Raw genomic sequence first — 26,350 nt, 5'->3', positions numbered from 1 at the left:
GACAAGTCATGCTGAAATGCTGCAAAGTAGTTACGTTGTCTAGCAAGACATGGTTTTAAAATGGCAAAATGGAAATATCAAAGTGGAAATATCATGAGCTTAGTATGGTTTGCAGAGGGCTCCATAGTCTCTGGTTAAAGTTATTTTACACATTACACATTGCTGCTCTTAAAAAGAATGGAACAGATTTGAACACGTCACTGAAGCCAAACACAGGGCACTGTGGCCAAAGGCAAAACTATGAAGTTCTGTCAATGCCCTTGATGGAAAGGCTTCTTTCTTCCTGCTAATTGCAAAAAGCTGCAGATTGCACCAAATCCAAGCCAATATGAGAAGACTTGAGTTCACTTCCAAACAACAAAATTATACAGAGCTTTTACCAAATAAGTAAGCAACAGGACAGTGGTATGTCCCCCATGGAAATTAACTCAAGCCCATTAAAAACCCCCTAGAATTATCAGTACAATAATACAGCATGCACTTTAAACTCCAGCACAGTTGTGCTCAATTTAGGCAAATGCAACAACCTGATGACTCACTCTAGGAACCGTGTGATGTACTCCTTGCTGCACTGTGACCAGGTGAGTGGAGTAGGATCATACTGCAACTGCCGGGACATAATATACGGGCGCTTCCCAGCAGGCTCACAGTCATTCTCCTTTCCATCGTGCTGGATTCCAAAACTGGAGATAAAAAACAACACCTAATAATTCCAGCTGTACCTATCTACAGGTTGCCCTCTGTGCTTAAAAAGACACTGCAGAGCTGTAGTTATCTGCTTGCTGAAAGAAAATGCACACACAGAACATACAACCCAAAATCTATGAAAAATCTACACTCCCACAGGCTTTCAAACATATATTATGCACAGCAATATTGGCCTGCACCAAATAAAGAACAGACTGTCACAAGACTATACTTGTGTATTTTTAAGGGAGTCCAAATGTCAGTGCACAGTTAGGGCAGAAGTTCAAACTTAGAAGTTATGTTACAGCTGTTACAACTAAGACTACTTCCTAACTCTTAAACCCAACCTTTGCCACATAACTAAGATGAGGCTTTGTTACATTCTGTCTTAAACCCGCTCGTAATTACGTCTCTACTGCTTTTTTATTTTTAAAATTTTTAATAGACTGCAGCAGATATATTGTTTACAAAATCATTGAATGTTCAGTGAATTTGCCTCCAACCTCTATTCCTTCATCCTATTTAATTTTCTCAATCTATGCAAACAGATCTCCATAATAGGTTTTCCCCAGCATCTCTGACTTGCTGAGAAATTTTTTTATTCAACAGTTTGCAGAAGCCATAAACACAAAAGTTTGGATTGGATTCAACTGAGCAAACACACATGCCTTTTTATCATGTGAGGATTATCTGAAATAATAACATACAAAGACATGGATATATGAAGATGTTGACACCTACATTGTTAGCATCTGGAGGTGTTTAAGTCCTGAGAGCAGTGAGAGTCATGAATCAGATACAGTGTGTTCAAAAAACTTAAGACTACTTTTCTCAAAAACGTAATCATATCATGACTCAAAAGTTCCAAAAGCGGGGCTCATTTCAGTCAGAATCAATTCCAGTAATGAGTCAGAAGCATAAATGCAAGGATCTCCCCTGTCTGAGAAGCTCTTTTCCATAAACAGGGTCTGCTGAATCCTAAGGCTGCAAACATCTAGAGAGACTGTGTGGGGAAGAGCTGACTTCTGGCATTCATCTAAGGCATGGGTGCACATCTGTCTTCCTATTTTTTGTTCATCTGTTCTTACAAACTTGTCTATACCTGAACTTCTCAACATGTGTACACTAACCTAGCTTGAAGTTAACAGGGTTACAAAAAACCCTACAGTATTCAACATTAATGGAGACAGTCCTTAAGGAAGGCCCTGCACAGGCAAGTACAGCAGTACTGAGCCTCACAGCATCCAAAGGACACAGAGCCACCAGCCAGCCAGGATAGACAAGGTGAACAAGGAGACACATGGGTCAACCTATTGGGCACAAGTCTCTCCAGATCATTAGTGTGAATGAAAACAGCTCCCTGTCAGCAACAGGCTGTGGGGACAAATGACCTAAACCCACAGCACCAGATCTAATTCTAGTGACTTCAGTGTTATTTATTTATACTATTTCCTTTCTGGCAATGGAGAGGTTGAATAAAGAGTGTCCAATTAATGGGAGACAGGGTCATTGCCATCATCATCATCATCATCATCATCATCATCATCATATCCTATCCGGAAATTGAGACTCCATCCTGATTGATGGCTGGTGCACAGTGAAATTAATGTGATTGTAGATAAAGCAATGAATGTGTGACTTAGCCAAGCAACACAGTCCAGTTGAAAAGTGCAGACATTACAGTCAAACCAGAGTATCCATGAGACAACACTCTGCCCTGAGGAAAGCACCTGTGTCAAAACAGTTTCAAAAATCAATTTTTTTTCCAAGTGATTTAATAGACCATCTAACCAACCAAAACACCTCCAAAAATCTAAAATTCTGAGAAATCTAGCTCAAACAAAAATATCCAATCATAAAGAAAAAAAAAAATTAAGCATGTCTAAAACTAAAAAATAGAAAAAATCCTGGAACTTTATTTATCTTGATGTAAGTGTACCCACAATAGCATTATTATACAGAAAATACCACTTACTAAGAAATGCCCTAAAAAGAATTTACTGGTTCATAAAAAAGAAGAATATATATAAACTATAATATATTATAAGATTAATATATGTTTTTCTATATGGGTTAAAAAACGTTTTCTAGCTAATCTGCACTACTGAAATGCCTTGACATAATGAAACAGGTTTGTTTTCTGTACATGTTTTGGATTGGCTTGGAGATTATCTAAAGTAATGGCATAGAGATCTAGCACGTTTGGGAAAATTAACACGATTGAGTGATGTTTTTTTGTAGCTTAGTTATTTCATTCTGCTGTACTGAATAGTTGTATATGTAAAACACAGGTCAAAGGCCTAAGAATTTATTTCTTATTTCTTTGCTTTGAAATAAGTTTTGGTTCTAGTAATAGAGACATTAGTCACTCTATGTATTGTTTCTGTCTCACAATTTGAGTATTAAGATGCAAATAACAAATTCGACTCAGACAGGCTCCCCCTTCCCTGTCAACTGTACCTGTGTCCAAGTTCATGAGCAATAGTGAAAGCCAAGGGAAGGCCAGAGTCCTCATTGATGTTGCAGCTCCTGTGAGGCTGACACATGCCTGACAGGTGAGACAAGCCCAAGGTTTCACAGGGACGGTTCATGCCAGCACAAATGTCCTTTCTAGAATCACAAAAGAGAGGTGCCATTTAAAGAGCTTAAAACCAACTGTGGAGTGTCACTGACACTGGGTAACAAGCTTCCACCTTATAATGCGCTAACTTGCATTTTAAGTAAATCATAATGGTAAATCCTTTACAAACATGTATGGAATAATATGCACTTGTTCTACAAGTTCTACTTGTTCTACTACTGTTATACTAATATAGTCTGTAGCCAGTATTTATGTGGCCGTAGTGCCTAGATACATACACTTATTGCCAACTCCCAAAAGTCAAAGTTTTAGAACTTCCACATTTGATAGAATTTTAAAGCGTGGTTTACTAAAGTCACCATAGCTCAGCTTAACTCAAATGAACTTCCTGAGCACTTTGTATCTGGAGAGTGAAATCTCACATCATTGTGAGACTTTATCTCGCATTCTTATTTTAAGATTTTTGACTGAGAAAAGGTTGAGAAGGTCAATGACCAAAGGGTGCACTTGATGGCCTTGGAGGTCTTTTCCAACATGACGAGTTTGTGACTCATTTTTACTGAGCCACTTGAGGCATTTTAAGTTGGTTTTTTTTTTTTGCCTGACAGACTTTAGTCAAGGACTGTTTTTTTTAGACCATAGACCCAATCTTTTCTGCCACCTGTGTGCAAACTGAATCCATTTTCACACACCTGCAGAAGTCCTATTTTGTGCTATGACATAAACTCCCTGGATAACCTCAGACAACCTCACTGTCAAGTTTTCTGTTCTTCCCTTGCCCAGACATTAAAAAATATTTTGTGTCTCCTTAAATAAGGAGATATTCAAAAATCATATCCTTTAAAGCTTAAAAATGAATGGCACCATGTTTGCACAATACTCTTTGTTTCTGAGCTGCATCTGCACACTTCTTCAGTTGTTGTTCATCTACATGCTACCTTGTTTCAGTATGTTGTCTCAAACAAGAATAGAGCAGGTCACTGAGCACAAAATGAGATAGCATCAAGTGGGAGAAATTACCTGAGCTGTGGAAATTGCTTACCTCTCAGGACCCACAAATCTCTATTTTGTGACTAAGATTCACTTCTTAACCCCTACACACACACAGAGTCATAAATATTTCGACCACTTTTCTGAGCTCTGTGCAGGATGAAGTAAGTGATGGCATGAGCCTATAAAGAAATAACATCAAAGAAATGCAATTGTGCAACAGTCAGTCACTGTTGTCATACCTGGTGAGAAGGACAGCCACATCATGGTGAGTGGGGTTGACATCACTCTTGGGATTGACACTCTTCTGCCACTTGCAGAAGCTGGCTAATGTCTTATCAGCGTGGTGCACTATCTTCAAGCCTTGCTAATGGGAAATGAAGGAATGTATTACTGTAAAGACCACACTGCATTGCAGTAACACTTCAGTGAAGTGAGCAGTGAAGATGGGTAATCTAAATGTAATCAATTATGCTTTTGCCTAAAGTTAGAGCCATCATTAGGAGCAATGACACCTATTTATCTAACATTGAATATTAAGTTAAAATGCTGACATTTCTGTAATTGGTGCAGCTAAAGGAAAAATTACAGAACACAGAACTCTACATGCATTTTGAAAATCAGCTTCCTAAGATCCAACACTGAAAATTTCAAACATTTTATATTCTCTTGAAATAAAATCTTCCTCTGGACTGTGATCAAATTTGTCACTCAGTGTTATGTGAACACTGTCATACTCAGAGAACATGCTTCTAACAGAGTATTTATTCCACAGTATTTTTCAATGCCAAAGAGAAACAATGCAAACATAACTGTTTCTTTCTCAACTTATTATTATTATACAGTTTACATGCAAATTACTGAAAAACTTAAATAAAAAAGTATGCAAAACAAATTCATGCCAAATTGAATTTTCTAATTTCTGGTCTTGGACACTCCCTTTATCTTGCCTCAGTTTGCTTGTGGTTATAAATTTTAAGCCACCGAGAAAATCCCTTTAAGGTGTTCCTCTGGTCAGAACCAGGTATATCATGCACAGCATTTAAAAAATAACCAGAAAATCATGACAACCAGCATGTATTTAAGCACATATTAACATATTTGTGAAACAGAGACATTGGAAACTATAAATATACAGCTAGTTAAACCAATTAACATCTACTTTGTCCTCATTTTTCTTTGTTTCAAAAGAGATTTAAAAAGAAAAATCCATGTTTGAACTGCACATTAAGAGATGGGCCTTTTCAGAGACCTGAAAATGGCACAGCACTACAGTTCATAATACATTTCAGGCAATGCTAGGTAATTAGATCCTGCATGTTGATGTGTAGTTTCTGTTTCTCATCTAGTCTTCTTTGGCATCCTATGTTCTTCTGACACTGGGGAGATTCCATTTCCCCGCTCCCAATCTGCATGTTTTAATTATATTTTCCTATGCAATTTTTTGCAGAAATACCTGAAGTCATTAGCTAAAATACTTTGCTATCATGGGTAGCATTTATCCTAAAACCACACATGTTGAAGGCCAATAACAGAGTAAATTTAAAACATTATTTTAAGCAAATACGATTACAGTTCAATGCATTGAACCCAGAAGTTTTGTAAGTGATATTCTGAGGTAAATAAAAACCTTACCTCCACCTCCTCAAAGAGGATGAGCCGGACCAGCACAATGTGAATTGCATTGCCAATGCTTGGATCGTGGAACAACCCTGTGACCTGTGCCAGAGCCAGGGGACATGAGATTAACTGATTCCTCTACAGCAGAACACAGCTTCAGAGAGAAAATGCATTTACTTCTAGCACAATGTTGATCTGGGGATTGTTTTGCTTTTTAAATTCTCAAATCACTGAAAGTTTACTGAAATGCAATAAATATTACAACTACTGCAAAGGCCAACTCTGCCAAATGAATGATGATATAGCATTTGGTTACTAAGCTAAACAGCAAAAGTCCAAATAAGATTATGTTATATTCATTTCCCTTTCAAAAATTTCTGAGTTCATAAAAAACACTAGCAGAAAGGTATACAACATTTAGTCATGCAACACTGATGGAGAAGCCCACTCAAGGTGTAAATAAACCAGCATATCAAGTCATCTTATTTTACATGAACAGGATTCTGTCACAAAACACCAAAATGTAGTCAGTACTAGGGAAAGAGAAATTAGTTGAATGATGGCTACTCTTGTGTTTTCAGACTACAGGAGAGGATGGTAAGAACACAGGCCAATCAAAAAATACTCCAAATAGAAAACAATAATTGAACTTTGCAAAAACATGACCCAATTATTATGAACACCATCACAATGTTGAATTAGGCTGGATGGAAAGGAATCAGAGCAGAAGATAATCACAACCTATCTATACATATATCTATATATGTATATGCCATCTATATATATATATATATATATGCCATCTATCACAGGAAATATGAATGAACAAAATGGATTGCCTTCAGGTCAAAACTGTTATGGAGAAGACCACTAAAGGAGAAAATACCAAAATGAAGTAGAAATTGTGTTTACAGAGGTCTGATTTGGATACGGATTTTTTTAAGGGTGCTCTACTGAAAATTGAAACATTTTAAATAACCCTAATATCTAAGGTCAGACTGCAGAGAAAACATTGAGTCCTGTTTGTTCCTGAACCTGAGAATGACTGGGTTTTATTCAAAGCATTTCTTCATTTCTTCCTGTGTGGACAAAACCTCACGTGCTCGAACAACCTTTGTATCTGTTTACTCAGGTTCATTGCCTCAGCACAAGTCAGACTGCTTGGGGCACAGCTGGGAAGATATTGTATAACTCACAGGATCAGTCACCATGTCTAGAATTACACTCTGATTGCCTCCACATATATTGCACATTTCCATGATAACCACATAGAATACATCCTCAATATACTCTGAAGCTCATTCTCTACCATGATACACATAATATTGATAAAAGATATTAATAACAGAAGACACATCTATTGGCAGATACTATGGCTTTTTCTTATATTTTGAAACTTGCCACACAGGAAAGCATTTGAAGTTCAACTTTTCTTTATTCCAGTGTGAACTTTGTACTCCAAAAAGGATATTTATCTGGAAGAACATTTGTATTGGATTCAACTGGGACAGTTAACTTGCTTCATAATAGCTCATATATTGCTGTTTGGATTTGTGACCAAAACAGTAACAAGCTCATAGTTCAGCTTTTGCAAAGTTACTACAATTTCCAGCAGGTCCCTGTGTGCCTTCCTCATTCACAAATATGTGAAAGAATTCATATGCTTAAAACCTGTAGAAATTCTTTCTGCCATAGCCAAAAATCTGAAATGACCAGTGAGCAACAGGTTCCAAGGGAGACAGAGAATTTCAGCAGAAAGAAAGCCAGTGCTAGCATTTATAGCTATGAGACTTCTCCTGCATAAATCCAGAGAAAATTGTGTCTATACAAAATACAAGGTAAAAAATACCTAAAAATACTGACTTTCAATTAATATATATTAATGGTACTACATTTTTCTCCACGAGAAATGCTGCAGGCTGGTTAGAAGATCAGCAGCATAATCAAATTCAATTAGCTTAATTTGTCTATCTAAAAACCCCAAAATATTGTACATACCATATTCATTATAGTGAGGATATATGACTCCACATGGTCACTTCCATGATATTCCACCATTTTACTGTCTGCAACCACAAGTGTCTCCACCCATCGCTCCCTGCTGACAGAGCGCCGGGAAACCCTCTTGACAGCCGCGTGATTTTGTTCCCATTTCTCTCTCCGCTGCTCCTGCTGTTTGAAAAAGCTGTGGGTATCTGGAAGAGAAAAAAGCAATGCAGTCTTGAACATATTTTCAAGCTTTTACAGTATGGCTGTAACAGCCACAGGATGATATTAGCTGGAAGTGATTCTTCTGGCTGCCACCCATCCGATCCATTGCAGGGGCAACTCCAAAGTGACACCAAACTACAAAGGGCCCTGTCCAGTGAAGTTCTGAATTTTCTGAATGGATTAAACACGCATCAAAAAGTCACCCCACTCAAACACAAGGGATTGCATTGTGAGACACAGCCAAGCTAAAAAAACTTGAGTTGGGGATGCCCTTTTCAAGGAGTTTATCTCCTGTGGCTCTAACCTCTCTAATGACACTAGCTGGTAGTTTTAGATAAGGGATATGCTTTCCTCACAGGCAGCTCCTTTTCTCATCAGGAGGCACATCAAGTCCAGGGCTGTAGCACATCCAAGAATGCCTTGTTCTGTGCATGGAGAATATCCTTGGCAAGTGGGGACACTTGACCAGCAGGTGTCATCTAAACACCAGCAGGGCAGCCACGGGATCCTCGCCTCCTGCATTCTGCCTGATGACAGGACACTTAGTGCTTCCACCATAATTTGGGATCTGTGCATCTAATGCTCTTCAGGAAGAAGTCTTTGCTCCATAAGGTTGCTAGCACCCTTGGACTGTGTTCAGTGGGGCTAATGCCTCTCCACCCACTCCAGCTTTGAATGCCAGCTATCCATGTTACCAGGGAAATACCAGCAACTTAAATAAAGCAGGGCCTGGAGAGCAAATGAGACGCCAGCTTGACAGCAACTGCTGGCATTTTTCTAACCCATAACCCTGAGAAGTTCTTCTACAGTGGTGGGATTTCCCAAGTCCTACAAAGGATCAGGAGGACTTGTTTCTGTTACATGTATTGCAGTAGTCCCTTGTCATCTCACTCATGAAAGATGATATCCTAATTCCAGATGGGGCACATCCACAGGCCAGAAAGACAGCTCCAAGTGCTTACAGCCTTTCCAGCATCACCTCTGGCATTATCCCTGGCATAACTCTCCAGCATAACATCCATGTCCAGCAGTACCCAGTGCTGAGGAGCAATTACCCAGACATTCTGCCCTTGAAGAATGGAGACATGGCAGCTGGGTCCCTTCACACCAGCTACACCTTTGTCATCAATGAGCTGTTTGCCCTTTAGACCCAAGAGCAGACAGAATAATCACAGCATCTTGTGTACCTAACAAAATGTGGCACCACCGGATGTGCGTATCTCTTGGTGTAAAAGATGGTAAGTATCTTGGTTTGTACATTGGTTTTCAGAAATGTATTCTCTGAGGTCAGCTTGAAAGATGCCTCGATCCTGATAACACATAATGTGTACAATTGAAATATGCCACATTAATAAGCAAAATAATACAGGGCACATTTAGAACTGCGCCACTGTGCACAAGTGTGCTGTGCACAGCAGCAATGAGCTATCATTGCTATAACCTGCACCCTAACCCCTCTGACCCACACTGAAGCATCACTCCAGATGTATCCCTCAATTTTTGTTCAGTTACAGCAATTGTCTCCTCAATGAGGGGCTCTTTATGACCTGGTATTCATTAACCTCCCTTGTACATTTGCACAGGTTTCAGCATTCTTATTTCTATGAAGCACAGTTCTCATTACCTACATTTTTAAGGGTTTTGTGCTGAGAAAAACCTTCCCCACAGCCATCTGAACAAAAAAATCTGTTCAGACTGCTGGTTAAGTGCTTTGTTTATGGCCAAATAAAACTTAAGGCCAGCTGTCAGGTTTTCTGTTTACAGCTAGCAAAAAGTATTGCTAATTGTCTGGGCAGCTGATAGCACTGGAGGTAAAAATGTTTAAAGTCATAGAGACTGCAGGAGTGAACCCCTCAGGGAAAAGTTTGGAGTCCTGGTTAAGCATGAAAATCTGAGATGAGGTGAAAATGACTGCCAGATAGCCAGAGGATTCTGCAGGAAAACTCTCCTCAGTGATGGACAACCTCCTGTGCAGGGTACATCACCTGGACAGGTGACATATAAGAACTGGATTCCCACTGTGTGAAGTCTCCTGGCAGCTTTTTTAGACAAAGAAGAAAGGGATAAACTCATTGGAGCTGCACTAAAATAGGCAACTACAAAGTATAGCTCCACTTGTGTTTTTATGTCTCTCCAAATTTTGACTGTCTCTTTTAACCATCTAACTGTGAAGTTAAATTACCTTGTTTTTACATTCAATGAGTAAAGTGTTACAAGTCATTTCAGATTTACTGAAAAATCACAGGCACCCTGTTGTCTAGGTATGGAACTCTTGATGGAGCCCACCAGTCCAGGACTACCCAAAAAGTGAGGAATGGCCTGAGACTAGGAACAGTGCTGCCTGAGGAAAACCCCTCTTCCATCACTACTACTGAGCACAGCTCCCTCCATAAGAAACAGAAGAGAGAAAGGGGTACTCCTACCCTGAAAGTTTCAATGGATTACTGAAGAAGAGGTATAACACAGTAATAGTGCTGGAATCCTTAGGAACAGGAAAGGAAAGTAGTGCTGAGAGTGTGTAGCCAAGACAGCCTAAGACTAAAGAAAAGAAAGGTTGATAAGAGATTCAGGTAACAAACTGCAAGAAATTCAAGCAGCAACACTCAACAGTTTCTAGCTGTTGTGAGAGATATTTTTGTAGATGTGAATCTTTTATTAGAAAAACTGATTCTGCCCAACAGTAACATACCATGTCCCAACATGGATATGTGATATCCAGACATTTGACTGCATAACCAGAAGAAATGGTGTAGATGAAAGCTTTTCATCAGCTTCTAGATAGAAATGGCTGATAAGCTTCAGAAAATGGTTGGGTTTTAAGATCAAATTCCAAACTTGAAACTACTCTACAAGTCCTACTTTAGTAGCAACTTGAGTAGCAGCAGCATAAAAGATCCTAAACTTTCAGCTGCTAGGAAAGATTTCAAGCTATCTGTAACATTCAACCATATAAGAAAAGAACAGTATCGCACAAACTTCTTCAGGACAGTTTAAAGCTGCATAGTTTCTGTGTATGAAAGAAAAGCTCTACCATCTAACAAAACAATTTAATTTTTAACAAGGTTCTTTGCCAGTCCTTTGTAAGAACAGCTTTCTAATCTTTAATTATCAGTTGATCACACTTATAAAATAACCCCACATATGCTTTTCTTCACTTTGAACGACTCATACATTCAAAATGAGCTTGACTGTTAAGCAGTTCATTTCTTCTTGCCTTCCACCACTCCAAACTCCCTTAAAGAGCAAACATGACTGACCTCACTTTAAAGGCATTATCTGAGATTTCCACAAAAAAGGCTTTCCACCCCCTTTCCCTCCCACCTCCCTGCTTTTGTTTCCTGCTGGTGTTGCTCAAGGAAGAGTGCAGTGCAACACAAGGGGACATCAAGGTGCTAACTACACACAGACAGCTTCCAACATCTTTGGAAGTACACAGGACTTTGCAGAAGCCAGGTGAAAATATCTGGAAGTTCCCAGAAGAGAAGAATGACTGAATTGTAGAGGAGAACGGGCAAACAAAATACAGTAGCATTGATTTCTGTCTTCACTTTCTACTTGCAGCTCCCTTCTCTTTGCACAAGAGCTCCATCATTTTTGCCACTCTTACTGTTCACAGTCAAAACAGTACAACTCCAGCCAGGTGTGAATGATGCTAGATAAACAAATTCCATGCTGTTCATAACTTGCTACATTATGATTCTTCCAAAAACCTTCACTTTGTTCTAAGACATGCCTTTAGTTTAAGTATTAACAAAATGATACAGTTTAGGGGTGAGTTTTTCAAGAGGTCAATAAACTGTGTTGAAACACAGTCACTGTAAAAGCGATATTCTCTTTCACGGGTAAGAAAGTGAGCAACTTTCATAGCTGATCTACTGCGAGAGCTTACTGATTGTTAACAAAACAAATGCAGCAAGAAATCCTCTTCCCATGTTCTAAGCATCCCTTCTGAAATAAACAAGGCAGTTTTGTACACACAGAATCTGCTTATAAACAGACAAAACTAAGTCTGGGTGATGACAATGTGAGAGTAAGGACTCACATGCCATAATGGTAAAACTGTTGTAAAAAAGAAAGCCAGTGTGTGAATTTAAAACTGAAGAGATAGCCAAAACAGCTCTTTTTATAACCATTTCTAAAACAGGCCAAGCTAAGTCACACAAATGCTTTCTGAGTGTGAAGAAATATTCACACAGGAAACTATTACAACTACTTAATCACATACAAGCCCATGCTGACAACCCCCAAGTCCCAGCAAAAACAAGCACAGAGAAAGAAAGCTTACAACTCAGCAAGGTTTGTTTAGCTTTGACATTCCTGCTGTCAAAAACATGGCATATCAAACAATGAAGTCACACCACTCTGAAGGAGAATTAAGCTAAAATTGTGCCTGTCTTGACTGATGCACTTAATCAGACACTGCTGCTGAGTGTCTGCTGCTCATTACCACTCAGGCTGTAAAGATGGAATTATAGATGTGCTGGGTCAGGAGATACACAGAGAACAATGTTGTTGGAGACATATGCCTGAAGTTGTCAATGTTTTGCATCAATGACTGTCCTTCTGCCTGAATGTTCTTATTTTTTAACCCAGGAATTAAACCCAAGTCAATAAGGGACAATTAAAAATTATAGCTGTGTCAGATGCTTTCCTAGGAGTACATTATTCCATATAATTTGAACCTTCCATGCTCATTCACTTGGCACATTAGTGTCTGGTGCCTCTTACTTTGGTGAAAACATTAATGAAATTGATTGGAAGAATAAGGTGACATTTCTATGAATTAATCTAGCTCTTGGTAAAATGGCATCTGAATACAATTTAACTTGCACCACAGTTCTATTAAAAATTAAAGAAAAGCAAGTATCATCTAAAACAGAATACACTCACTGTGAAACAAATTCACAGATTACAAATTCCTAATTAATTATGTGTAAATAATAATATCTCTTACCAAATAATTTAAGAACTGCTAACCTAAAAATAAAAGAGAAATGCAGTTTTGGGGTACCATTATGCTGAAAAAAAGAGTTAAAACACACGGGCTTTATTAATAACCTCTTTTTATGTATATCTGAAAATTCATTCACACAAAATTTACGCAAAACACCTTAGAGTGACATCTTGAAGCAGCAGTCTGCATTGTCAGAATTGATCTGATTTTCAGTTTGATTTTTCAAATAGTATCAAGAAGCTCTTGGAAGACTCCAAGAATTTCTATTACATATTTTTTTCCAAAAATTTATGTTCCATAAATTTAATTCACATAATAATGAAAAAAACCCAAACTGGTCACATGCTGGCAATCAGAGGCCACCAAGCAGCTGCAGCCAGGACCAAGAACAAGGCTAAAAGTCTACAATGTCTTATTCATTACAACAAAGACAGGGAAGTGCTGGAGAGTGTCCAGAGAAGGACAATGGGGCTGGGGAAGGCTCTGGAGCATGAGTCTGATGAGGAGCAGCTGAGGGAGCTGGGGGTGTTTATCCTGGAGAAAAGGAAGGCCAAGGGGACCTCATCACTCTTGACAACTCCCTGACAGGAGGGTGTAGCCAGGGGGGAGGTGGTCTCTTCTCCCAGGTAACTCAGGACAGGATGAGAGGAAATGATGTCAAGTTGAGCCAGCAGGGATTCAAGTTCTCCAAAAGGTATGCCAAGCACTGGAAGATGCTGCTCAGGGCAGTGGTGGAGCCAGAATTCCCAGGGGTATTTAAAAGACATGCAGATGTGGCACTTACTGGTGGACTTGGCAGTGTTGGGATAACAGTTGGACTCCGTGATCTTAGAGGTCTCTTCCAACCTAAACGTTTCTGTGACTCTATTCCCTTACCTGCATGTTGCAGGTTAAGTTTGTGACTGGCACTACGGAACTCAGCAGTGAAAGTGCTGAAATGTTCAAAGGGTACACGTTTTATGGGGCTTCAAGGACAGGAAGAGAGTTAAGAGCCAGCAGGATTCAGAAATTGGCAGCACAGATCTGTGGAGTGCTTATTAGTTCTTTAAAGTCACTTAAGTGATTTTCACAAAGGCACTCACTGCAGGCTGCCCTAAAGCCAAGCTCCAAGACCTGGCAAGACTAGTAATGGTGGACAGAGCACCAAGGCAAGGAAAGGTACCAGAAAATAAACAACAAAACAATTATGCTGGAAGAAGCAAGGGACAGTGAACGACTACTAAGGATTGTAATTCTAAAGATTCAAGCACTGTGAATGCTTTACATGGGAGGTTTGCTATTTGCAGGTGGTTTAGAGAAGAGAGAATGTGGTTTTCCACCTGTGGAGATTGCAACCAGCCTCTAAAGGGACTAGAGAAAGCTCAAAGGGGCCTCCACCTCCTGGCTTTATTAAGTTTGCACATGCAGCAGCAGGGTGGGTGCTGTGCCACAGGGACTGGGGAGAACTCTACACAAAAGCAACTTGAGCACCTTATAATATTTATTAGCAGTCATCTCCTCATGAAAGAATAACTGAGAACAATCACATTTGATTTATGGATTCTAAATAAAGTTCTGCATTTCCTTGTGAAAATATTTTACTTCAGAAATCAACAGCTCCACTTTCATCAGACACCGAAGTCCATATGGTACTGATACCTATCAAGCCCTAACATTAGGAACAATTTTGTTCTGTTCCCAACAGAACTAGAAGCTGAAAAACAGCAAAGGAGGCAGGTATGACAGCATAATTCTCTCCTCCAGACTGTAATGTGCCTTCCTCCACACTGGTCCATCCTTAGACAGGCTTTCCTGTGATGTGACCATCAGGGGATAAACTGGGATAAACTTGCAGAACTGAAGGGGAGCACTTGGATTTCCCCACGCAGAAAAACAAGAGGCTTCTCCTCCCACCTGCTTTCTTGCTTAGCTCAAAGAATCATAGAAAAGCCGTCTGCAAACACCTCAGTATGCCACTGCACCTCCCTGGAGAGGACAGACTGCTGCTCCATGCACCCAAGGGGCCCATATTGGCTTCTGCAGCCTTGCAACAACCAAGGAAGGTCTTCCTCCACACAGACACCCTTTGCAAAATGTGCCCTGTAATACCTTCATCATGACAAAACCAGTATATTTTAAGGGCTTAAGGAGTACAGGTGCCTGTCTCAAATACTGTAAAGGCCACAGATGGAACTTGCCATAAGATAAATCACCACAGTGAGAACTTCAGTTAAGCACAGAAGGGAGGAATGTGCAACAGGAAGGCACTATTCCAGGTCTGGCAGCAGGATCTGGTTAGCACATCCTGGTTAACACATCCGGACAAAAATTCCTCCTGTGGCAAACGGTGGAAAAGGAAGCACCTGTTCACCCATGTATCACCCCAAGTTATGGAATACCATCTGTGACCATCCCGTGCTCCCTGGAACTTGGGCTCTATGGAAGGGGTACCCAGGATGCCAAGTGAAGAAGAACCAACAGGATGGTGCTTGATCCATAGCTGGTGACTCTCTTCTGCTTGATTGCACTCTCCTCCATCCTCCCCCTTCTATGTCTCTCTATTTCTCCACCTCACATTCATTGTTAAATAAAATCCGTATTGTTAACTTCAGCATATGGTCTTGTTTGCACCTTAATCTGGGCAGAGACACCTCTCACAAATCGGATCTTAACACGTGCCCAGCACTGCTTATGCTCCCCCATGCAGAATCACAAATTTAAGTGGGTTTAAGAGCCTCCTCTAGGTCCCCGAGACCCAACTTCTGCACCACAGGAACTCCTCACTAGCTCATCATTTCCCTTCAAGTTAATTAAGCAGAATCAGCTTGCAAATGATCAGTACAGAGCCAGCTGGGACCAGCTGCTCCTGCCTCCTCTCCAGGAGGGATAGGAAGGAAGTCAGAGGCAAACACACACAGGCAGCACAGCACAGCTGGGAGATGCTACCACTCCTGTGATTACTCAGGCTGCTGAGTGGTCCTTCTGCATCCCAGAAGACGATGCAGCCTCCCTGCACACTGAGACTCTGCTCCAGCTCATAGCTTCCCCCTCACAAAAGCTGAGTATCAGCAGTTTGGTTAGAAACTATGTAAGAAAGGGAGAGCTGATGAACTAAAGCTATTTCACATCATCCCACTACTGAACTGCACCTTGTCCTGATCTTACAGTATTCTTCAGCACCTCCTTCCCTAACTGCACCTCTTCCTTTCCCAAAACACCAAACAACTCCCCTCACTGAATACTCAGCCAGGTTCCAGCTCAGCTGTGACCCCCAGGAGTCCAAGCATCTGAACCCCTCACATCATTTTCAGGCCAACTCTCTTTAAGATGTCAGCACTCTCTGCCCTGACACCTTCACTGTGCTCAGGCTCATTTGGGTAAAAGACAGTTTGGAAAGTGCTGTTCAGCTCATCCCCCAGGAATCTCCAAACAGCTGTAAGAGACAAAACCAGCAAGCAGACAGTTGTGCCTGTCAGAGCTGCTGTGTCAGTGTGAATGCTTATGGCAGAGGCACAGCCCAGCCATTCCCTCAGCAGTCAGGATCTGGCCACTCTGAGCTAGACACTGAGAAAATTTAATGTATGCACAAAGAGTGCTGTATGCTACTTGGCAGCCATGCCAAAGAATACTGGAGTATTTCAGTGATTAGCACAAACATTATCTCACTGTGTGAGAATAGTGGTGAACATTAATACCAGGGTTTCACAATGAAAACAAATGCCAGCTCAACACTCACCTTACATATAAAAAGTTACATGGTGAACCAGAATATATATTGTAGAGAATACCATAGGTATGTCTTAAAATTTAAATAAAATTCTTCAGGCAAAGTTATTAAGGATGATCTCTTTACATTCACCGTATAAACTGCCTGATTTTGCAGCTATTCTATATTTTTACTATGTCAGGATTCTGCTAAACATTCTGGTGTTGTATTAGTATTTTCTGGGTACTTTATCATTCAGTTACTGAAATATACTCACATTTAAAAGAAATAGTAGCTTCTGGTTCAGCCTTCAAAAAGTGAAGTGCTTGAACTGTGACATATTTCAAAGAATCTCTTTCCAGATGTTAACAGAGCATGCTCTGAATTACTGAACATGCACATGCAAAGGAATTGGGGAGCCTAGTGGAAACTATCCCCACTGTTATCTGCCACCACAACAACATTGGGTATATTTCTAGAAGTCAGATTTACCTACTGTAAATCCATCAGATGTGAAAATAAGTCAAGAATTCAGATGAGAACACACAGATTTGAGAGAGTTCTCCAGCTGTAACATGGTAGTCCATTTATGAAGCCTTAGACAGAAATAGATAATTTCAAGTCGAAGCATAAAGTAGACAAATTATTTTTTTCTTTAAAAAGTGGTTCCATTTACAAGTTTGCTTTTGTACTTGCAGAATTGACTGGTTAAGAAATAATCTGACCTCAGCTCCCAAATATTTCAATAAAAATATATGAGGATGCATTTTCTTATATAAATTAACAAAGAATCCAGTAAAATATACATGTAGTTATTTCACTGAGCACTGGCAAAGAGAATTTCCTGGGCTTGCAATCAATAGCTTAAAAATTTTCAGTTAGCTGCCTTGAAATTCTGACTTATAAAACAAAAGGACAGGAGAATGTAAAAAAAAAAAAAATCTAACTGAAGTCTAATTAAACTTTCCCCTTTTTCCATCTAAAGTTTATTAACATAGAAGACAGATCCCTGCTTTCTTCAGAATTTACCAGAAGGTATCCTCTGTGTTAGCTGTAGGAACACCTAAGGTATATCAAAGAAAATATATTGTACAATTTGTTAGCAAAACACACAGAGGGAAAAGGAGGTGAAATGCAGAAAGATATGTACTCTAAAACCAAATATAAAGCATTTGCAGTACTACCCATAACTTTTAAACAAAACAAACTTTTTCAATCATCCAAGTAGCTGTACAGAAGGTCCATTAGAGTCCCTGTACAAATTGCCAGATTTTATTTTAGTGCTGCATTTCAACATTTTGTTTAGCTTATTGGCATAAACTCATTCCTTTTCACATTTATTTTGTCAAAAATATTTTTTCACAGTTAATACCTAGTGTACACTAAAAGGACTCGAGAGTGATTTTAAAAGCTAGAAAGCATGACAACAATCAGTGCTTTACAAATGTTCTGAAACCCATGGGAAAAACAGATGTCTTTGGCTTTTAGTGAAGAGAAGACAAGATTTGGTACTTGCATTTGCTATTTTATGTGTTATTGACATTGTCAAAATTTCTCCAATGATCCCATTCTACAAACTGTACCTGCTCATTAATTCACTAAAAGCCAAGTTTACATGGGACAAACAAGAACCTGTTGCAGCATACTGGACATGGCACAGCAGACAGGCTGAAATACAACAGAATTCAGGTCATGGTGACAGTTCCGTGTGAGAATCAACGACAAAAAGCCTTTTCTGAGACTCCCATATTGCCAGAGCTGTGCTCTCATCTGTGCTCCCTGCAACCTTTACCCCCAGCAGCTTTTGCACCCTCTCTACATGCAGGATGCTCAGCTCTCCCCTCTGTTTTCTTCATGCCAAAAAGCAAGCCAGGAGCTAACTGCAAGCTCAGAAAGTTCTGCAGATCTAGAAGAAACAGCAACCTCCATGCTGAGGAGGGCAGGTAAAACATACTGCATCACAGGGTGTGGTTAGAGAGCAAATGAAGCAGACCTGTGCTTCCAATGCACAGGGTAATCCAACACTGGCTGGCAAACACACTTTATCTGACAGCTACGTCTGCCTCACCCATCCAGTCTGTCACTGTTCTGCTCCCACCTCAGGATCTTAGAAATTGGACAGAACCAAAGCAATCATTTACCTGAACTAATCAAATAGGTAATGCCATTTATTTTTAACTGAACTAATTAGCTGTTCCAATGGACTGCACAAGCCCTTAGGTTTGACTTGTAATGTTACATTTACAGGACTTAAATTTCAATTGCTTTTTTCCCTTGATTTTTCTGAAATTATGGAGAAAACAGCACTTTTTCCAGACATCACTCAAAGCTACCATAACCTATTTTCATTATGAAAGGACTGTGAGGAGCAAGATAAGCATAAGTCATTTTAAACAAGGGTAAACAAGGGTATAAAACAAGGGTAATATAAACAAGGGTAAAGGCTGGAGAGAAAGCCTGGATACTACTCCTTGCCTCGTCAGCCATCCTTAGAAACACCCAAAATAAATACATATTTCCATAAAATACTGTAGGCTGTTCAGTCCTCTTGGCACCATCATGTGAGTTGAAATTTGGAAGGAATATGGAGAAGGGGACAGCACTGACCAAGAGGTGTCAACTTAGCAAAATTCTGTGCTCCATTTTCTCCATCTCTCAATCCTCTTGCACCTATCTGAAGACTTCATGCTCGAGGTGTGCTGCAGACAAAGGCCACATTCTCAAGAAAGCACCTCATCAAGTAAATGTTCCCTGCACCAAAGTTCATTATTCATGAAAAACAGCAACTCTAGTTTGCCCATAATTCTTGAAACTTGAAATCTCAGCTTTAAATGTTCAAACCACAGTTCAAGAAGTGTAAAGTAACCTCAACTAAATTAATATATAATGTTGGTGATGTGAAAGAGAAACACTTATAGAAAGACTAACAGAATAGTCTTTGAAGTGGTGGTTAGACAATGACTTTTAATTAGTTTGGTTTTGGTTTAGATACTAAGGAAAAGAGGAGAAAGGCAGCCTGGAATTAATCTCGAAACAAAATACTATTTTTTCAAGGTTTGATATGACATCATTAACACAGCATAGGCTATAACTTCTTATCTCTGGGCTTACACAACAGAGTTTATTTGGCCTTTCTCTGGACCAGCTGTTGTTTTTTCCATTCCATTTCTCCACTGTATTTAAAATACCAATCACACTAGTGAGCTCAAAGAAAAAACCACATGCTAGCATTTTGAGGGGCCTCCTTGTCCCTGGCTGAGGCCAAATGTCTTGTATATCAGATGATGTTACGAAGCAATACAGCCTTCAAAGGCTCAGTCCCAACCCTGCTGTGCTTCTGCCACAAACATCAGCACTTAAAGCACAGCTCTTACAGATGAGGACTTCCCCCTGAAGAAGGAAAGGGGTTGGTCAGTTACCAAAATGAATTATGCTAATATGACATATTGAGAATCTTAAACACATACTGCTGTTAACATTTTCTATCCTTAGAAGCAAGTCCTGATAACAACATTTTCCAGCCTCACGACATTTTGAGAGATGGCTGTTGAGGCTCTCCTGCTCCAGCTGGGCACACAAGATTTAATTTGCCTGCCTGAGCCACTGAAGAGGCACCCGTACACAGACAACAGACACTGAAGCAGCAGAGCAGGGACAGACTCAGTCCAGTAGCTGGGGACAGCAGACAGAGACATCTGTAAAATCCTAGAAGGAGAAAGGGAAGGAACAGCATAAACCACATCATCTCAGGGGAGGCAGATCTCTGAGGCAAGAGGTTAATAACTCCTGCCACCAGGCACCTTGCATGAGCTATCCTGCTGGGATAACACCAGCTTCAGGTGAGCTGTGGCACACTCAGCTCTTTGTGAATACCACTGCAGGGCTAAAGGATGTTTCCAGTTTTAGCCAGTTTTGAGGGTGACTTTTTATTTCAGTTTCCTATTAGGCACTCATTCTCAGAGGCACTATAACCTTGGACGTCATAAGCCCATTAATTTATTTGCATTTGTGTCATGCATGGACTGGAGCTTCACCAGTAACACCAGCTTTAATTAATTGAATTCCCTGTGTTCACTACCTACAGAAAACTATCCTTCACAGACAGGAGCAACTGTAGCTTCCACACTAAAATGCCAAGGAGTTTGAAAGTGTTTGTTGAGAACTGGGTTTGAACTTTGAAATTTTTACTCCTGTGGAAAGAGAATCAACAAAGCCCTGCCAACAAAGCAAGCCTCTGCTTTTTTCTAAATGACGATTTCAGTTTTTATTTGCAAAAATTCCCTGGCTCCTATTTTCTCCAGGAAGCCTTAAGATGATCAAGGTATGTAACTGCATTGGACCAGAAAGTGGGAAAAATGCAGGTTTGCCTGAAAGAAACATCTAGTTCACATTAATCATAAAACAGTAGGATTAATTATAGCTTAAGGAGAGAAAAATATTTAAAAAAAAAATAATGATGAACAAAACCAAGTTACAGCCCTAAGCTGAGGAAAATGTTGTTTAGTAATTAACTCCCCAATATAAAGGTTATCTCTGTTTGGACAACTTTTAGCTGCCTGTAAATGCTACCAGTCCAGGCTTTGCAGGAAACTCCCTTCTTTTACTGCTCTTCTTTCCTGTGACCTCCCTGACAGACAAAATTTCAGCTCTCTCATCATCTTCCATTTACTCTGAAGGAAGACCTGACTGACAGAAGCACCTCACTGTGGGCAATGGATGCAACTGGCATGCTGAAAAGAAAATACCACAAAGCAGAGAGTGGTACAGTGAATATTTTATCTGGAGAATGTCAGACACATAATGTCAGGCAAATCATACAGAAAATGACAGGAATTATCCCTTGTTAAAACCACAGTATTTGAAGGAAGAGTTTGATTCAAATCCAAACCTCCCAGAGCTGAGGAGAACCCAGACTGGGGGCTCAACTGACAACAGTGCAGATCAGAGAGGAAGGAACTTGATTCACCTTGTTTTAAAGTTTGGACAGGCAAGAAACTTGCTGTTAACTTCAACTTTGGCAGAATAGGAGACAGGCTGACATTGTGTTTTAACTATATTTAAAAAGTATTTAGCATAAAAATATCTCTCTCTGTAGCTGCAACTCAAAAGCTTTTCTGCAGAAGAACAAAATATTAGTCCAAGACATTTTTTACAAGAAAGATTAATAAAGGACATAAAAGCTTTGGACTTTTTATTTTGCACAAACATTATTTTTGGGACAGTGCTCCTTGACATTGATTAGAACAGCTTAGAAGAGACTTTCTGTAGCAGTCTAATTTATGTGTACAAAGACCTCATCACTGCTGTTTAAAAAGCACAGGAGTATCTATTTTTTTCAGCTAAGACACCTTATTATGCTGTTTGCTGAAGTAAGTTAGGTTGAGTATTTGCAAGAGAAAAAAGTGGTAACTCTAAACGAGATCATGGGGGGAAAATTCTATATTCTCTCCTATGCTCTTTCATAGAGAAACCTGGGCATGCAAGAAAACAGTTCCACAAAATCTTCAAACAAGTGCAGTTTTAAAGGGTAGCAACTAAAAGCATTTTCTGTACCTATCAGCATAGCAATTTTCGGTTCACCTTTCTTTTTGCATAAAGATGGATGTCTGTTTCTTTGGGATAATTCCATTTTTTAGAAAAAAAACAATGTGTGTAATCTATATGACCTTTCAGTGAACAATGTCTCTCCAGCCTGTTATTTACATGGTTTATTTCAGGACAGTACAAAAATAGCACAGGGGTGCAGAATATCTGTGCAGCCCAAGCAATTGTGCATGGTGTGGGATAAATGGAAATGGAGCCCCACTAATCCTAAAAAGGAGGGAGCTTGCAAGTTAACTAAAGCAGTAGTGGATAGAAAAAGTAACCTCCCAAGTTAGGAAGTTCCTCTCATTTCCAGCTAACCATAAAGCTAAAATCTGTGCTTAGAGGAGTATGATGAATGCCTTTGAAGTACAAGTGTTCCAAACACACAAAATGGGTCCAAGTTCAGGCAGCTGCTGGGACTCTGAGAGTGGAGAACACAGCCACAAGCAAGGAGTGGGGAAGCTGCAAGGACATAGAGTTTAATGCAGAAAATCTGAACTCAGACACCTGTTTAAAGTGGGTCATCTACAACATGAGGCTCATCAAGGATATTCAACTCCAGAGAGACTAATTTTGGATACTGAGTTCATCAGCCCCACAGAAGGAGTCCAGCACTTCCAAGAAGAAATAGAAATCTGTGATCTGCCCAGAAATAATAAGATAATTGTAGTTTCTTATTAGAAGGTTTAAAGGGAGTTCATTATGACTGAGAAATCTGGCCCTAACCTGACAGAAGGCTGACCATCTCTGCCAACACTACTCCTTTAATTGATCAAGTGGTCTGAGCAAATTTTCAAACTTCTGCATCAAAAGTGTTCTACCAAATGTAGCTTAGCTTTCTGCATTTTCTATTTCACCTGTAAAAATGTTTACAGTTATTCAAGGCTATTGTTATTCTACAAAAGGGAAAGGTATGAATATGTAACAGTTTAATTTTAAAGTGTATTATTGCTCTCCTAGTGAATACTGCTGCAATTCAACACTTACATTACCAAGGCGTTTGTTTACCAAATCAATTGCTAAACTCAAGAAGTGCAAAGCCTCACACACAGTTTGATAAGAAAAGCTATAGGTACAGAGCAAGAGCACATTATATTCCCCTCAGACAGTACCCAGTTAGACATGCTGAATTAAGTTAGCCTGGATGCAGACTGAGATTCCTCAATCTGATGAGTAGTTAAGCAGACTTTCAATAAAGACATGGAAGAGACCACAGACTACTCCTAAAACTACAGAAAAGCAAGTACAGTGAGCAAGCATGGTGTAGCAAACACCATTTCTTTCCAGTGGCACAGTGACTGAACAGGAAGACTAGTGAATCACAATGAAGAAAAACTTCTCCCTCCTTATAGGTGTGATTCATATTATTTGGAAAATAGCTTGTCACAGAACTTTAAATTTTATTCAGTCTTTGAGTGAGGTAGTGTATATGATGCCTTTGATGAAGACAAGGACAATCATGACCTTGTAACAACAACCCTGTGTTGCCACATTTTTCTCCCTCACCTCCTGCATAACACAAGCACTTATGAAATTCACCTTGCTTCAGTTCACAGGAACAAGAGAAATACGAAGTGAAATTCCATCAGTAAAGAAAAGAAAAAGCAAAAACAATCAGGGACTGGGAAAGCAGGTGCCAGCACTCTGCCAGCATTGAGCCATATCAGCACCAACTTCAATCCACTTGGGTAAACCTCTAGTTTTGACTCCTCACTTGTTCCTCTGGAGAGGAAGAATGGCAGAAAAGACTATTTTATTCCTTTCTCTTCTACCTGTACTGAGAGCAACTAAAAAACCTCCAGTGCATTCCTGAAAACCAAAAGAAAGCTGGGAATCTTTTGGTTTCATTCCATGAGGTTGACTGGGGAAAGAGAAGTGTTTTGATATCAGTTAGCAGCAATTGTCTCATTGACTGCTATGATAAACCAATTCTTATGTCTTTATTTCCCAGGTGCCCCATCTCTGAAATGCTAAATATAGCTCTCTGCACAAGGAGGCATTCACTTTTTTCAGTTCAGTGCAAACTGCTTTGGAGATGAGAGATTCTCTGTGTTCTTCTGCAAGATGTTTTCTTCGTTGTTTCTGCTTTAAAATATAGGTTGTTCTGACTGAATGTTCCTATTTGCTCTTTTTTTTTCATGACAAGTGTCTCATAAACAGCTTAGAAGAGCCAGTTCTAGGCTGAACAGAAAGAACAGCCATGCAGGGAGAAAGGTGCTCTTCCCTAAACTGAGGTTGAATTAACCTCAGTTCTAAATTTTGATGTGCCAGTTTTACCATCCTATGAATAATATTCTCTGTGTCCTGGGAAAACCAAGCTAATTAAGCTGAATTATAACTGATGTAATAAAATAAAGGATAAACAAAGACTAGGAAAATATCAGCAACTATATTTAAAAGCGACAGAGCCTCCACCAGGAGCTTACAACCAGGAGCTCAAGCAAAGCTGCTTATATTGGCCACAATGTCCTTCTAAAACAAAAGATAGGTTGTCACTTGAGAATAAAATACTGCCCTGGGATTTTTTCCCTTCCTTCTTGCAAGTGATTAAACAAAGGATTTCAGGGTCAAAAGCCATTATTACTAGTCCATCCTGTACACTTGCAAGCACAAAAACTGAAGGGAAGCCCTTGACAGTATCAAGTTAATAATCAAAAAGCAAGACCATGATTGATAAAGTCCTGCAGTCAGACATAGGAAGTACAACACGTAGTCATTGTCTGAAACAGATTAATGGCATTTTAGACTTCTGTTAAAATTATGTCATCATCACTCAAAATACTTAAAAATCAGTTTTGCACAGACAACGCTCCTGTGCTCCTTTAGCTCCCCCTCCCCTCCTCATCATTTCACACATTTCACACAGCAGCCAGACTCTTCTGTCAGCTTTATCCCATCACAGCTCGTTTTGGAGCAAAATTGCTCCAAATGCAAAAAAATCAGTTTTAAGATTTGTAACTTCCCTACAGACAAGGAGCTGGAGGTCCATGTCAAACACAAACTAATCCTAACTTCTGATCTATCAAATACTTCAATGCCAAAATGAGGGTAAAATATAAGACAATTTTTGTACACCTATAGCTCCAATTAAATGTTCTCAGAGATCTATTTTAATACCCTAAACCTTTCACTCCTCTGTGATAAATCACAGCCTTCTGCAGCAATCACTGAGCTGCAATCTGAATAAAAACTGACCAACAGCAACCTGTCTTCTCTCCAGCCCAAGGAAAATATGTCCACCTGTTTGTATCAGTCCCCTCTTAGTAGCACTTAGGAAGAGTTTTATTACATCACAGCATTTTCACTTGCAAACTTCACAAAATTTTTTTCTATTTTGAGGCTCACAAACAAAAACAATACCTTGTGACAGGCTGCATGAAAACAAGCAGAAGAAATGGGAGATCACCTCTTTTTCTGTAGGATAATTTCTCTTCCCTTACATTATATCTCAGAGCATTGTCAAGTTTTGAAATAACCTATTTAGAAGAATAAAACAAATTCCCAGATCCTCAGTTTCCTTTCCTGTGGGCACAAAGGAATAGACAGGTTTTTTATAAGGCATAGGGACACTTTTCATTTATATTTTCTGCTACTTCTCACACATATTTCAAATGGTACAGTAAGACAGGTGCTAGCAGCGTCCAGTATTGTTATGCTACTTTCAAGATTAGCAACTCAGTTTTGCATGCAGCTAATGACTGAGTCAGCTGGCATTTGCCTGAGCAGCAAGGGAAGTGTGCAGCACAAGCATAATTTTATTCTACGTCATTTACTGTGATGACTTTTCTCCAAGTATCTGAAACAGTTAAAGATAATACCAATTATAAAGTAATTGATGTAATCATTACAAGACTACAGGAAAGTCACTGATTCTAAAGTATTATTGCACATAGGTAAGAGAGGTAACAACCAGGTTGGACCCTGGATATTCATGCAGCTGTTGCTACAGTAAAAGTTATAAAAGTTGTTGTTGCACAAGGCTTCTTCCAAGAGACACAGATCTTGCATCAAAAAAAACCAAACCTGGAAAAAGACA

At 39.6% G+C, this 26,350-nt stretch overlaps 1 protein-coding gene across 1 annotated transcript in view; it reads right to left on the bottom strand.

Annotated features, from left to right (window-relative positions):
- ADAMTS12 (ADAM metallopeptidase with thrombospondin type 1 motif 12) overlaps window positions 1–26,350 on the bottom strand; it is a 143,455-nt gene that overhangs the window by 61,442 nt on the left and 55,663 nt on the right. Inside the window, exons 4-8 of the mRNA XM_056514235.1 lie at window positions 7,877–8,073; window positions 5,894–5,977; window positions 4,501–4,625; window positions 3,148–3,297; window positions 540–683 (exon numbers count right to left, since the gene is read on the bottom strand). Coding sequence (XP_056370210.1) covers window positions 540–683; window positions 3,148–3,297; window positions 4,501–4,625; window positions 5,894–5,977; window positions 7,877–8,073 — 700 coding nt within the window. The remainder of the gene's footprint in view (window positions 1–539; window positions 684–3,147; window positions 3,298–4,500; window positions 4,626–5,893; window positions 5,978–7,876; window positions 8,074–26,350) is intronic.

This window comes from Oenanthe melanoleuca, chromosome Z, assembly GCF_029582105.1.
Source record: "Oenanthe melanoleuca isolate GR-GAL-2019-014 chromosome Z, OMel1.0, whole genome shotgun sequence".
Taxonomy (NCBI): Eukaryota; Metazoa; Chordata; class Aves; order Passeriformes; family Muscicapidae; genus Oenanthe; species Oenanthe melanoleuca.
This window is presented reverse-complemented; position numbering and strand designations above follow the sequence as displayed.